Here is a 12,920-nt window from a genome sequence, read left to right as displayed (position 1 = left end):
CCACAACAGTCAGACCTTTTCTCCTCATTCTACATGTTTGGCCATGTATTGGACTTTTTCTTCAGCAATCATGACAAGGCTTTCAAGGCAGGCTGCATTTTTCACAAAAATCATTTATATGAGTGATTTCTAAGCTGGTGGTTTGCAGGTGTTAGTAGGCAATGCACAGCTTGTCTAGGGAAAATGCACAACTCTTTCTGCGTGGCCCTGCAATCCCAGGCAACTTCTCACTTGACAGAGGCCAACGACATACACCCCAAACATGCTGACTGATTCACATTACTACTTCTTCTTCGTCTGCTGGGATGAGACAGGACAACTGCTACAGCTACACTAAATACAACTCTTACACAGTTGAGTGGTTTTGGTTTAGTTTGTTTTAAACTTTACGCCACTGCCTAGCTACTGGCATACAGTTTCACCTGTTTCGCGAGTAATCTGTGTGGTTTTAATAGTGCCTAGATGGTGTGGGCTTCAGCTAGTGGTAGTTCAGAGAGACTGACCTCACAACCTTTAGGAAGCAATAGAAGCCTCTGACATGAATGACTGTTCAACCCAGTGCTATAGGGTGTTGTTGTCATCAACTACAACCTCCAGTTAAGCTCAATCTTATTCTAGACCGCATTTATTTACTTTTAAAAATAGTGTTTGGCCCTGCTCTACTTAAAGGAAGCATCTGATAAACCATAGCTATGAGACAGGATATTGATAAGCTAAGACCCTTACCGATGATTAGCCAGACCCGCTAGTTGTAGTTTGTGACTGAGATGCAGAAAGATGTCAGTACAGTTCCACAAGCCTCTAAATCTCAGTAGGTAAATAAAGGCATATCACAGTATCCACCAAGAATACATTCTTGAGAAATGTAATAGTTAACAATTTTGTACTGGTTTTGGCTAGAACAGAGTTAATATTCTCCCCAGTAGCTGTTGTGTTTTAGATTTACTATGGGATTTGGGATGTGAAGAATATTGATAATAGACTGATGTTATTAGATGTTGTTAAGAGATTAAGGACTTTTATCAGCTTCCCAGGTTTTGCTAACATGCAGGTAAAAGAAGCTGGGAGGGGTACAGCCAGTACAGCTGACCCACACTGGCCAAAGGAAATCTATTCCATACCATAAACATCATGCTCAGTATAAAAGGGGGGGTTGGTCAGTGGGCAAGCCCCTGGGAATTGCTGTTCCAAAATCACTGCTCAGGATTGTTCCAGGATGACTCTCCGTTCCTCTCTGCGATCATTGCTCAGGAACTAGCTGGGTGTCAGTCAGCAGATGGCAAGCAGTGGCATCACTTGTTTTTCTTTGGGTTTGCTTCTCTTTTTGTTGTTTTGCTTTTCACTACCATTTATTATTATTGATTTTTATTTCAATCATTCAAGTGCTCTTATCTCCATCCGTAAGTTTTCTTACTTCTGCCCTTCCAATTCTCTACCCATCCCACTGGCAGGGGGGAAGGTGTGCAAGCAGCTGTGTGGTTCTTAGCTGCTGACTAGGGTTAAAGCATGATAATCTCATAGCTAGTAAACTATTTTTTCCCCATAAAAATAATGTAATAGAAATTGGATGCATGTAGACACGAAATATATGGATTCAAATACAAAAGGACAGCACCTATGTCACAGAGGATGGAAAGGCAGAGGCTGCATCATCACCTAGACAAGTGCTGGCCTTTCAGAGGAGATCTCTGTTCTGAAAAACCTCAGCCACTTCATTTGTGACCATAAGTGCCTTGCAAATCTTTTATTTTGAGCATTTCATACCAGTGTCACTTTCCTCAGATGGCTCAAGCTCAGTCAAAATGAAGGACAGAAAAGATGGTCAGGCATTTGATCTCAGGTAAAGCAGATCAGATCTTTCAGAGCAATGACCTGGTTCAACAGCCCAGCCTCTGAGAAGCCAACATCTTCAGTTGCTGATCCTGCTCCAGTACTTAAATTATGTTAAGTCTCTTCTCAGGTTACCTTCTATTACATTAATTCTCATGCACAGAATTACTTCCCCATCTGCCAAACTCAGCGGCTGCACCCATGCTACTTATTGGCATTTGGCAGAGCAGCAACGACTCTGCTCTGAAGCAGCTCTGTCCGAAACAGTGGAGACAAGCGACAAGAGTAGGCTATGCCTGTGCTGACAAAGACAAGAATCCATACAGGGCAGTAACTGAATGGAGTTTAAAACATCAGAATAGAATTTGCTTTCTCTGTTTGGCAGTAATATAACATTACTCTGAACATAAATGCTTGTAAATACACTACTGGAAAGTAGAGATTTTCCTCTTCCATTAAATGAAGTTATTTTATATGAAGTGTGTAATAGGTTTATGTTTTCTGTATCATCATTAGTCACCTCGCATAGAAACCCCTCTTTTTAAAAAATATGATAAGTCTGATAAATGTTTTATTTTAAAAAAAAAAAAAAATGAGAAAACCACCCTAAGGTTGATGTCCCCCCAGTGAAGTTTGACCAGTTAGAACTCAGAATTCAATTTCACTGCCGACTAAACTATTAGTATATTTAGCAAGCTCCAAATTACTCCCTGCTTATTTACTATTTTTTTCCTCCCAACCAATTATGTTGTCTTAGTGTTATATCTTTAGCTACAATAAATACCAAACCAAACCCCAACCCTCCCATAAGAGACACATCCACTCCAAATATCAGCCAATAAAAACATTAAGATCTTCAGTTAGAAAAGGACTGACTTAATACATTATTAATTCTGTGATATTAATCTGAAGCCTCTCCCTCAAATTCTTGGCTCCAGTCAAAGGTTATTTTTGTGCAAAAAAGCTTCCACCACTTACCTCTACATCGAAAATTTTTGCATGGGCTACATGTACCTTATCTCACAGTTAAGAAATTTAATCAAATCACTTAAAAATAATTTGAGTATAGTTCTGCAAAAGCTATCTCCTAGGAGAATATTCAAGACACAGTACAATCAAACTGTCAGATATCAGGAACTAATACAGAAATGCAGAATACCAAGTCTGTGGTATTTACCATGGGAAAGAACCTAACTTGTGAAGACTTAATTATTTAATTAACTTCAATGACTTTGCCTTTCTCTTACCTAGGATTATGTTGCACTTAGGTTCTGACAAGGAAGCATCCCTACAGTAGGTACTGTGGAGTGTGCTATCCACTAAAAACTCAAACTTAAGGTGGCTTCAGGCAAACCTTAAAATACAGCACATCTATTTCTCACAGAAAACACAGAAATTCATGCAGAGTGGCAAACTGAAGGAAAAGTTCTCATACAGAGGTCTGTCATCAAGTTATCTAGAAGACCGACCCCCTTTTAATTCATCTAATAGTCTTAATTTAAGACTCTCATATCTACCAACCTCTGTTCCATCTTGGATATAGTTTATTTATTTACTCCAGCTCAGGAATGTCAACAAAATAAACTTTCAAGTTCTCGCATGTGGTTCCTTCCTCATAGATGTTCTCATTTCCTCACACAGCACATTCTCCTAGGCCTTGCACAAGAACAGGTCTCAGCACATCAAACACTGCTACCAGCATCTGTATTGCTTACAGATGCAATAGTTCCATGAGTTAAATATTGCATCTTCCAAACTGTGGAGTCCTTACTATAGGCTGAAGAGTCCAAGAATGGTGCTGCTGGCAAATTATCAGTGAGAAACTTCTCTGCTGGTCAGTACTTACCATGATGTACACTTTGTGGTACTCATGCTACACAAAGAACCCTGAGCAGACAGCAAGCAACACAAAGAGCTAGCAGCTACATTACTGTCTTGGTTATTCTGACAATTCCATCTTTGCTGTCACCCATGAAGCCACCAGAATGCTTGCAAATTAGGTAACCTGTCTGCACAAATATTCCTGCTGCTGTGAAACTGCAGCTTCACAGATCACCTTTATATTTCAGAATGATGGACTGAAAACACCGCTCCAGATAGGAAACAGAACTTTAATGCTGTATTTTTTCTAATGTAGTCAAAGCTGTTTTCTAACAGATCAGGACATCTGCCTTTTAAGTACCACCTCAGATTACACCACTTCTATTTGCTCTTTGTGAATTAACACAGAAAAATAATTCAACAGTCTTTCCTTTTATCTGGCTAGCAGGCAAGAAATGAAAACCAGAGGCTTCCAAAGCAGTCCAAAATGAAAGAAGAGCTGACATTAGCAAGCTGCAGAAGGAAACTAGTTCTGTTTCTGCATTTCTCTAATAAATGCTACTTTATCAGATTAAGTTTCTTTTGAGAGGAAGTGGGGGGGGGGGGAATAGTCACACAACCCTGTGATACAAGCTAAGCTCAGAGAGGCAAAGCATTTATTCTCAAGTCTTCCTTTCAAGGAAAAGTATTTCATACACTCAGGATTCACATCCTTACAGCCAATATACCTATTACATCAGTTCATTGCTGCAGACTGATTGTTCTTCATAAAACTAAGAGTTTTAGCTAAAGTCAGCAAGAAGCATAAGTATTCCAGATAGTAGATCCTTTAAAATTCATGGGGTCATGCAGACCAAGAGTTGTAGTTACATTGTAACTTTTTGTGCAAAATCTCAGAGTGGTAAGTAAACTGCAAAATCTCAGAGTGGTAAGTTATCCTAGTAGTAGCAAGAACTACTAGGATACTACTAGGCCAAAATCTGATAAGATGACTAATGTCATGCATTTGACAGCTTCTTATTCCCACAAACCTCATGATTTCAGGGCATTAACACATCAGTTAACAGTGACAATATTTTAACTGTATGTAGCTATTTCATTTTAAGGTAAAGTTTTCTGGCATGGGATATCACTTGCCACAAATTTAAGAATGTTACAGGATGCAAAGTGAGCAAGTAACATCTGATGTTCAAAAATGAACTCAGAGTACCTGTAAATGAACTTCATAGAAGTGCAAGGTAAGTACTACCAAGCAATTCTTAAAGAAGTAGAGGAGGATGCAACACTGCAGTGCTTTCTATATCAAACAAGACATTTCTGCCTTGCAACTATTTGCTGTTCTTCTGATGCAGTTGGTTTTAAAAGTACTAATATAACTGAAACATTTCAAAGGTATTAGTCATTTGCATTTCTCGGACTGAAGTGTCCATATTGCAGATACTCAGATGAGTATTTAAAGAGACATGCTATGTATAGCTGCTTTGAAAAAGTCGAGAGACACAAGCCAGTTTCCAGTCACCTTTAGGCTCCTGCAAGCAACCAGTAACTCACACTCCAGGGTATGTAACAAACGGAACAAACTACAGCTCCAACCCTCGCCTGGAAACCGCAGGTCTGCCTGTCCCTCCCTAACTCCTGCCAGCCTGCACTAACATAAAAATCAGTACCAAATGCCTGGGAGGTTTGGGGTTCTTTTTTAGGATAGAATCACACCAAGTAAGCGTTTTGCCTTTTATAGTGCAAACTCCTTAAAATAGGAGTTTCCAAGACAGCAAAAAAACACAGAGCGTATCGGAGGCTTCTGTGAGGCGTTTCGGGGCGCAGCCCGCACAAAGCGGGGAGGGCGGTACGAACGGCACCAGTTCGGGTTCTCCCCTACACTTCGCCGTCCCTCGCGGGGGGAAAGCAGACTGCCTCGGCCCTTCGGACGGTGAGGAGCCGGCCGTTCCGGACTCCCCACTCCGCCCCGCAGCACGGCTCCTCCCCTGCACGGCTCGCCCAGCTCCTTCGCCGGCCGGGGCGGGAATAGCCGGCGGCTCCTTCCAGACAGGAGCCGCAGAGGTCCAGAAAGCCTCCCAACTTCACCCCTTCCCGGCCCCGGCCACCACCTGTGCGCGGCGGGCCGGGCCGGGCGGGAGCCCGCAGTTGGCTAAGTGGCTCCCGCGGGCCGGCCGCCTTTACTCACCCGCACCAGGTTGCTGACAGCGGCCTGCACGGCCGAGACGGGGGCGGTGAGGTCCGGAATGGCCTTGCCGTCCACCTCCCCCTCCTCGTGCATGATGACCAGGTGGGAGATCTGCTGGGCCACCGGCTCCAGGATGCTCTCGATGGTGCGCGTGTGGAAGACGGGCATGGCGGCGGCGCGGGAGGGGGCCGGGGCCCGAAGTCCGCACAAACTCCTGGAAAACTCTGTCCCCGCGGGCTGGCGCCCCACAGAGAAAGCCGCGGCGTCTACGCAAGAATTAAAACGAGGAAGGAGAAAAAAAAAGAAGCGACCGCCCGGACCTTCCCTCGCCTCTCAGCGGACTGCAGCAGCCCGGAGAAGCGGCTGCCAATTCAGGCTTAGCAGAGGCGGGACTCGAACTCGTTGCTTTCCTGGCTCCCCCTGGCAGCACCCACTCCACACTGGCCCCGCACCCCTGCCAGGCGGAGGCTTTTCAACCGCTACAACCTACTCCTCCCACGGCTCCCCGCCCCCTCGGCTGCCCTCGCCCAATAGCCGAGCCGGGACCGCCGCTGCCAGTGGCGCAGTGCCGCGTCCATCAACATTCCAGAGCCTCCCTCTCCCTCCGCCCCCCCCGCCTTTCCCGCACAACCCTCCTTCCCAACCAAGCTTGGTTGCGCGGGCGCTGGTTTCCCAGCGTTGGGATGACGTCAGACATTCTGGTGTCCATATAAGGAGACGATTAAAGCCGCGGCGCCGGGAAAAGCAGCTGGGACAGCGGGGAATGAGGGGGCGGGGCGTAAGCATCGCTCCGCCCATCGCATGCCCTGCCTGGGGCCGAAGTTTGCTCCGCGGGGCTGGGGCGAGGCTGCCCCGCGGGGAGTGTGTGGCTGGGGGTCACCGGGAAAAGGGGTGGCCGACGGCGAGTAGCGCCCCCCCGGCCGCTCTCCCTGTCCCCAGCCGCCGCTTTGGGAGCTTCCCCACTCTCCTATCCCGCAGGGAGTGCTCCTCACGCGGTCCCCCCACGGCGGCGGCCGCCGCCCTCACGCCCTCCCCACAGCGCCCGCAGCCACCCCACCCCACCCCTCCCCTCCCCTCCCGTCCCGTCTCGTCCCGGGCGCGGCCCCAGCTGCTTCCGCCCCCTCTCGCTGAGGGGAAGTGGCGGGGGCCGCTGCGGGCGGGTTGCTTCCCGCCCGCACGCCGCCGCCCTTTTGAGGCTGAGGGGACGCGGCGGGGTAGCGGCGGCCGGCCTGGCCGGGAGAGCTATTAGGTGGGCCGGGAGCCCCGAGTAGGGGCAGAGCGAACGGCGGCGCGCGGTTTTTACCGTTATCTTCGCTGGTGATAATAGCGGCACGGGCGCGAGAGCTCGTTTAGGTACATTTAAGTGGGTGACGTTGTTTTGGGACAAGGAACACACACCGTAGCCGGAGAGTAACACAAATTCCCACTTTTCCGTACCGCTGGTGTTGGGGCGGGGCAGCCGGTGGCCTCAGGGCCTGGCCATGGCGCGGGGTGCTGACCCGAGGCCTCCGAGGGCCGTCGCCAGGCCTGGTAAAACCGGGGCCCGGGGCTCGCGTGGGGCCCCGCGCTCCCCGGCCTGTGCGCTGCCTCTTGCGACGCTGGGAGGACCCGCGGCGATAAAACCAAGCCTGGGAGTCGGGGGCTGCCGGACCGTGCTCTGCGCTTCTTCCTTTCCTCAGTAACACAAGCACAGAATTAGGTTTGGAAAATTATTACTGGCTTTTAGGTATTCTTCTCTTTGTCCAGGTGCTGCTATTTTAAGCCGTAAATCAGTGTTCCCGCCAGAGTAGTTTTCACTCTGAAGTGTTTCAGAGCAAACAGTTTGCTTTCTGTGCAGTGTTTGAACACAGCCGGTCCTGCCAGCCAACACAGGGACGTGCAGAAAGAGCAATTAAATCTGCAAGGCTTCTGATGCGCAGAAGGAGCTGTCGTTGCAACTTCTAGTATGGGAGTTGTCAATGCTGGGGCTGCAGGGGTACTTACAAGTTGTAGGCCTAAAGAGCTAAGAAAAACAGATTTTCTGCAGGGTTAGAAATCTTAGCAACACCTTTAGCTCTAAATGTCTTTTTTTTGTTGTTGTTCTCTTTTCTGATTGTATGCTGGGAATTGTGTTTCCATGTGTACATTTATTGAATTTGCAATGGTACAAGTCAGATGACTAATTTCCATGTTGTACAATCCAGTTTTGTTTGGAAAGAGGTATATCTTAGGCTTGATAATAGATCATCAAATTATGTTATTGGCATTCAAAACATACTTAAAATACCAGCCTCTCACCAGTAATGAGTATATTAAGTCACTTGACCTATGTAAGAGTATTTTATGCTGTTAGCTGTTGGCTATACGCTTACCGTTTCCAGTATATGGATTCCCAGCAGTGCCTCTTTAGCATAGTATGGATCAGTAATAATGAGTACACATAAAAGTCCTTCTGGATAGTAATGTGCAGCAGCTGGGAATTACAAAAAGCAATTAGTCCATGTTATGAACTACTAATCTGCTAAATTCCATTTTGTGGAAGTATGCAAACCTAATAAACCATGTATTTAGTCGTTTGTGGGGTTTGCACTTAAGTTAAGTTATCTGACTAAAAATAGTTCCTTTAAGTCTGGGATCTTGTATACTGAGTTCTGGCTGAAATATGCATGTGCATGCGTATGTTTTAAAGAGAAAAAAAAATGTTATCTGATCATTATAAAAGACAGCCTTGGTGGCTGTATAAGGTGTAGTTACTACAGGCAAAATAAAATACAGAACAGATGGATGGTTTGGTAGCCTTCTGAAGTTTTACTCATCTACAGGTACAAAATATGTGCATTTGTATTTGGGAGTGTGTTGGTATTAAGAGTTTGTTTCACTATTTGGGTTGTATTGGTGTAATTTTTACCTATGTAAAAATCATTTTTTATTGTCTGTACTGCAGGCCTATCACTGAAATTCCCTGTCTGCTGCTGCTGTGCCTACCTAATTTTTGAAGCCACATCTGGCAAAATTCCATGCAATTAACAGCAATACATGTAGCACTGTTTTTGTTGTTGTTGTTTTTTCTTTTTAAGTACCACCTTTACAGTGTTTTCTCCTTCCTTTGCAGTATTCAGATCTGTCGCACTGACGTCATATGAGTAACAACTTTGCAGCAGGTACTTTTTAAAAAAAATCAGTTTCTTTTGCCCTTTGCAAAATTCAATCTGTAATTGTACATTAATTATGCTACTACTGTGAGATTGCTTCTCCAGTTTATACAGTTTCATTAACTCTCCAGGTCCTAACAGATGGTTAGAAAGTAACAATAGAGTTGATCACAATATTTTCTGTTTATTGAGCCCAAGCTGGAAATGTATTAATTGCTTTGTCCTCTTCCGATATGGTATTACACATGCAACAATGGATTCCCCACTGAGGGGAAAAAAAAGAAGAGATGCTGAACTTTTTTGCCTTTCCACACACTCAAAATCTTAGTATTGTTAAGAAGTAGTACCTATTATTAGCACGACAGCAGTGACTAGTATCTCAAATAAGTGAGTATCTCAGGTGAGTCCAGTTTAACCCATCTCTGCAGAGAACTGGATGTCAGCAGACTCTTCTGCTTACAAAAATCTTTGTTGATTTTAGGGTCATAATGTCTCTTTATCCCAAATGACCAGATAATAAATTCTCCTTTTCTCACACCTAATGAAGTCTCTTAATGAAGCAAAGAAATCCTCACTGCTTCCACTGAAATCAGATGTATGAATACAGAAGTAATAGGCTTTGGTGGGAAAAGGGAGAACACTCTGTGCTTACAAACGATGTATCTGCAATGCAGCCTCTTTCACTGTATCTTTCAGAGAGTTCTGTATCCTGCGGTCAGGGTACACGGCACTGCCGCTGCAAGTGGCGAGAGCCGTGGAACAGGACTATTTTCAAAGAGCTTTGTGGACTTGCAGTTGCCTGTAATTATAAGGTGTTTTGCTAGTATTAATACTTAATTGAAGTGCATGTGTCTGGTTAGCTATAAGCACTAACTTACATTTTGCAGTAATTATTTTCAGTATTTGGTGCCACAGCAGAGAAGGATTAGGTTTTCTCAGCAAATGCCCTTGGCTATGATTAATCGCTTTTCCCTGGAATGAGCTGATCTTGTTCCTTGATTGTACCAGCTTCTAACTTTTTGTAGTAATACCTGATTAGCTGCCTGAGAAAGTTTACAGAAATGCCATATTCATATATTGCATAAACTGGATTGCATTACTGTCTTGATCCTATGAAGATTTAAGCATATGTCAAAATTTAAGGATTAGAGTCTCTTTTTATCAGCTTCTGGAGGATTGGAGGCTACTGTTGATCAGTGGACATAGCCTTGTAACATCAATGCACTCTGCACTTCCCTATTATCAAGCCATAAACTTTGGGTAATCTAAGGAGTAAGCACTGGATGATTAAAGGAACCTGTTTTTTTCCGTTCTGTGTACTGTCTACCTTAAACACAAATTTTAAGTTTGTCATGGATTTCTTGTAGAGTGGTATTACTATATTAATAGTTCTGGTGTGTAGGTGACTGGTACAGAAAGAACACTTTTCACACCTAAGAGATGACAACCTAGAAGAAAGAAAGAGCAGATTGTTAAGGAGGTGTGACAGTGTAACTTCATCATAGTAGTCTGTTAACGTGCCTTGCCTTTACAAAGATGACTCCTGCCATGAGACTAGGTTAGGTTCTGTTTAGTCTGGGTCTTGGCTGGCTGTGTTCTAGGCACTGCAAAGAGACCAACACTTCAGGATATTTCTACACTGACTCATCATCAGCCACTGTCTGAGCTAGATGTGAGCAGCTTATTAGAATTTGAAAATTAAAAACACAATTGTCAGCGATCTCTGAATACAGACTTTGTTTCATCATACAGTGCTACTTGGTTCCTAGTTGTCCTTCTGTAGGTGTGGTGTGTTCTTAAAACATAGTGTGGCTTAGGTTACAGAGAATGCTACTACCAACTCCCTGTCTCCTTCAAGGAGTTTCTTGCTAGAAATTCTACACAGCTGTGTAGCATCTACTGGGAAACCAAGAGTGCAAATGTAGTTTATTTTTTTCATCATCTTAGTTACTGTGCCAACTGCTCTGAACCCAAAACATTTTATTAACTACACTGCATTCTTAAGTGGTTTATTGTGGAGTAGCACAACAATTGTAACAACACAATTCAAGGGATGTTTTTAAGCACATAAAACATGTAGAAAAGAAAGATGACCATATTAAATATACATGTGTGTCTATATATAAATGCTTATTCTAGAAATTGCTAACTAAGAATGAGGTTTAAAAACCCAGACTTTCCTACTTTTGTTCTGAAAAATTTCAGATGGGAATATGTTATGTGTGTGTAAAGCATGAATGATACTGTCCGTATGGTTAAAATTATGCCATATATTCACAGTAAATGCAAACAAAAAGTCTTTCTGCTCTTGTGACAACATTACTATGAGCCTACAATACACTGGTTTTTCGAAAAGCAATGGGTATTTTTCAGGAGCTTAACTCTGTGATTGGATAGATGAGTACCGCTAAAAGAAACAGGAATTTAAAAAACTATTCCTATAAATCCCACTGTCATAGTATCACATTTGTTACGGCAGCGTTCCTTTAAATGGCATTTTTAGGCAATGAGAGATGTATCCCTGTTTTCTGAGTATATGTATGCTGGCTCTGAGCTTGTCAATATAAATGACTATCTACTAAACAGTCTTAGTGCTTTATTCACACTAAGTGGGTGACCATTTTCACAGTCTAAACATTCCATTTTACCACTAGTGATTTTGATTAATATTTATGGTCATGTCTACCCATGGACACAGGGAAATTGAGGTAAGTAAACTGAAGATGTTAAATCTGTTTAAGTTAAGAATATTAAACCCCATTTTGATGCTCTCATTCAGCTCATTCAGTAAGACTCTTGTGATCAAGCAGTCTACAGAGCTGTTGCATCTACCAGCTGGGGTGTGGTAACTGACTTCTTGTATGCTCTTTGTGCATTTCCTTAAAAAGGGAAAGCTTGGTTTAAATCACTCTTGTTGATCAGTTTAAACCTTCCTTTTTTACTTTGCACTGAAATGGACAGATACCTCAGCTGAGATGTCTACAGTTAAGTTGTCATATTTTTTTAATCTGCCTTGCAAGAAAACATCTTGATAGTCAGTTCTTGATTATTTTTGCATGTAATTATGTTCAATTCAATCTCAAGGACACCTGTATCCAAATCAGCCTAGAAAATGACCTATGCGATACTGGCGTTTTTTTACCTACATGTTTATCAGTGCCTGTTTCAGCTCTGCAGGCTTTTTTCTCCATGTACTATTAGGTGCTTGTATGTATCAACTCCTTTGCTAGTAGTTCCTCATATTGCATTTGATATACCAAAGTATTAAAGCATGTGTGTATTGGTAAGTGTAAGATTAGTCTGAATTTTAAGTGTTTTGCTGGTTTGGAGCCTCATAAATTATTTGTACCTCTACTGCAGAATGAACAGGCTCAGGGGTTTCTGCAATTTTGTGTACATTCCAGTTCACCATAAAGCCAAAGCCTTTGAACTGGCCAAAACTTCTGGAAAAGCCACCAGCTAAAATTAAATAATACTGTATTTAGAAATAATGAAGTATTTGAATATATGCATGTATGTAATTACTTTTTTACTGAATAATCATAAAGATTTTTAACTCTTTCATAGATTGTTTATGGCTTAAATAATTATCTTATTTAGTATTTAGCATAAAGATTTGTATCTTTGTATTAGTAGATATAGGAGTTTACTGCCATCAGCAAGTACTAAATGGCCAAATTAGGCAATACTTATAAATTTGGTGCTATCTAGCAATTTATTTTTTATATATATATGTATAAACTCCTTCCGTGTACAATGGAGATACAAACCCACAGAACAAATCACATTGACATACTTTTGAGTTTCTTATGCATACCATATCCATTAATTAATCTTGAATAAAACTCTTTTAGTGTCCCAGACCTCAGAGGAGCTTCAAGTAATTACAACAAAGACAGACAATTAATACAAAAATACTTCCTTCTTCCTGCCCTGAGATCCTGAAACTACAG

General features: G+C 43.0%; 1 protein-coding gene and 1 long non-coding RNA gene across 3 annotated transcripts in view; one reads left to right on the top strand and one right to left on the bottom strand.

Annotated features, from left to right (window-relative positions):
• Positions 1–6,301, bottom strand: part of VCL (vinculin) — a 60,063-nt gene extending 53,762 nt beyond the window's left edge. Inside the window, exon 1 of one of the 2 annotated variants that reach the window (XM_086752796.1) lies at positions 5,837–6,301. In XM_086752796.1, the coding sequence (XP_086608922.1) occupies positions 5,837–6,004 (168 nt within the window). In that variant the 5' untranslated portion in view covers positions 6,005–6,301. The remainder of the gene's footprint in view (positions 1–5,836) is intronic. The other variant, XM_086752795.1, reaches the window with a different exon arrangement.
• A 681-nt stretch (positions 6,302–6,982) lies between these two features.
• Positions 6,983–12,920, top strand: part of LOC147600027 (uncharacterized) — a 118,139-nt gene continuing 112,201 nt past the window's right edge. Inside the window, exons 1-2 of the long non-coding RNA XR_015259068.1 lie at positions 6,983–7,189; positions 8,928–8,976. This is a non-coding gene — a long non-coding RNA (uncharacterized LOC147600027). The remainder of the gene's footprint in view (positions 7,190–8,927; positions 8,977–12,920) is intronic.

The sequence above is a fragment of the Chlamydotis macqueenii genome, chromosome 7, assembly GCF_036417535.1.
Source record: "Chlamydotis macqueenii isolate bChlMac1 chromosome 7, bChlMac1.mat, whole genome shotgun sequence".
In the NCBI taxonomy this organism is placed as follows: domain Eukaryota; kingdom Metazoa; phylum Chordata; class Aves; order Otidiformes; family Otididae; genus Chlamydotis; species Chlamydotis macqueenii.
This window is presented reverse-complemented; position numbering and strand designations above follow the sequence as displayed.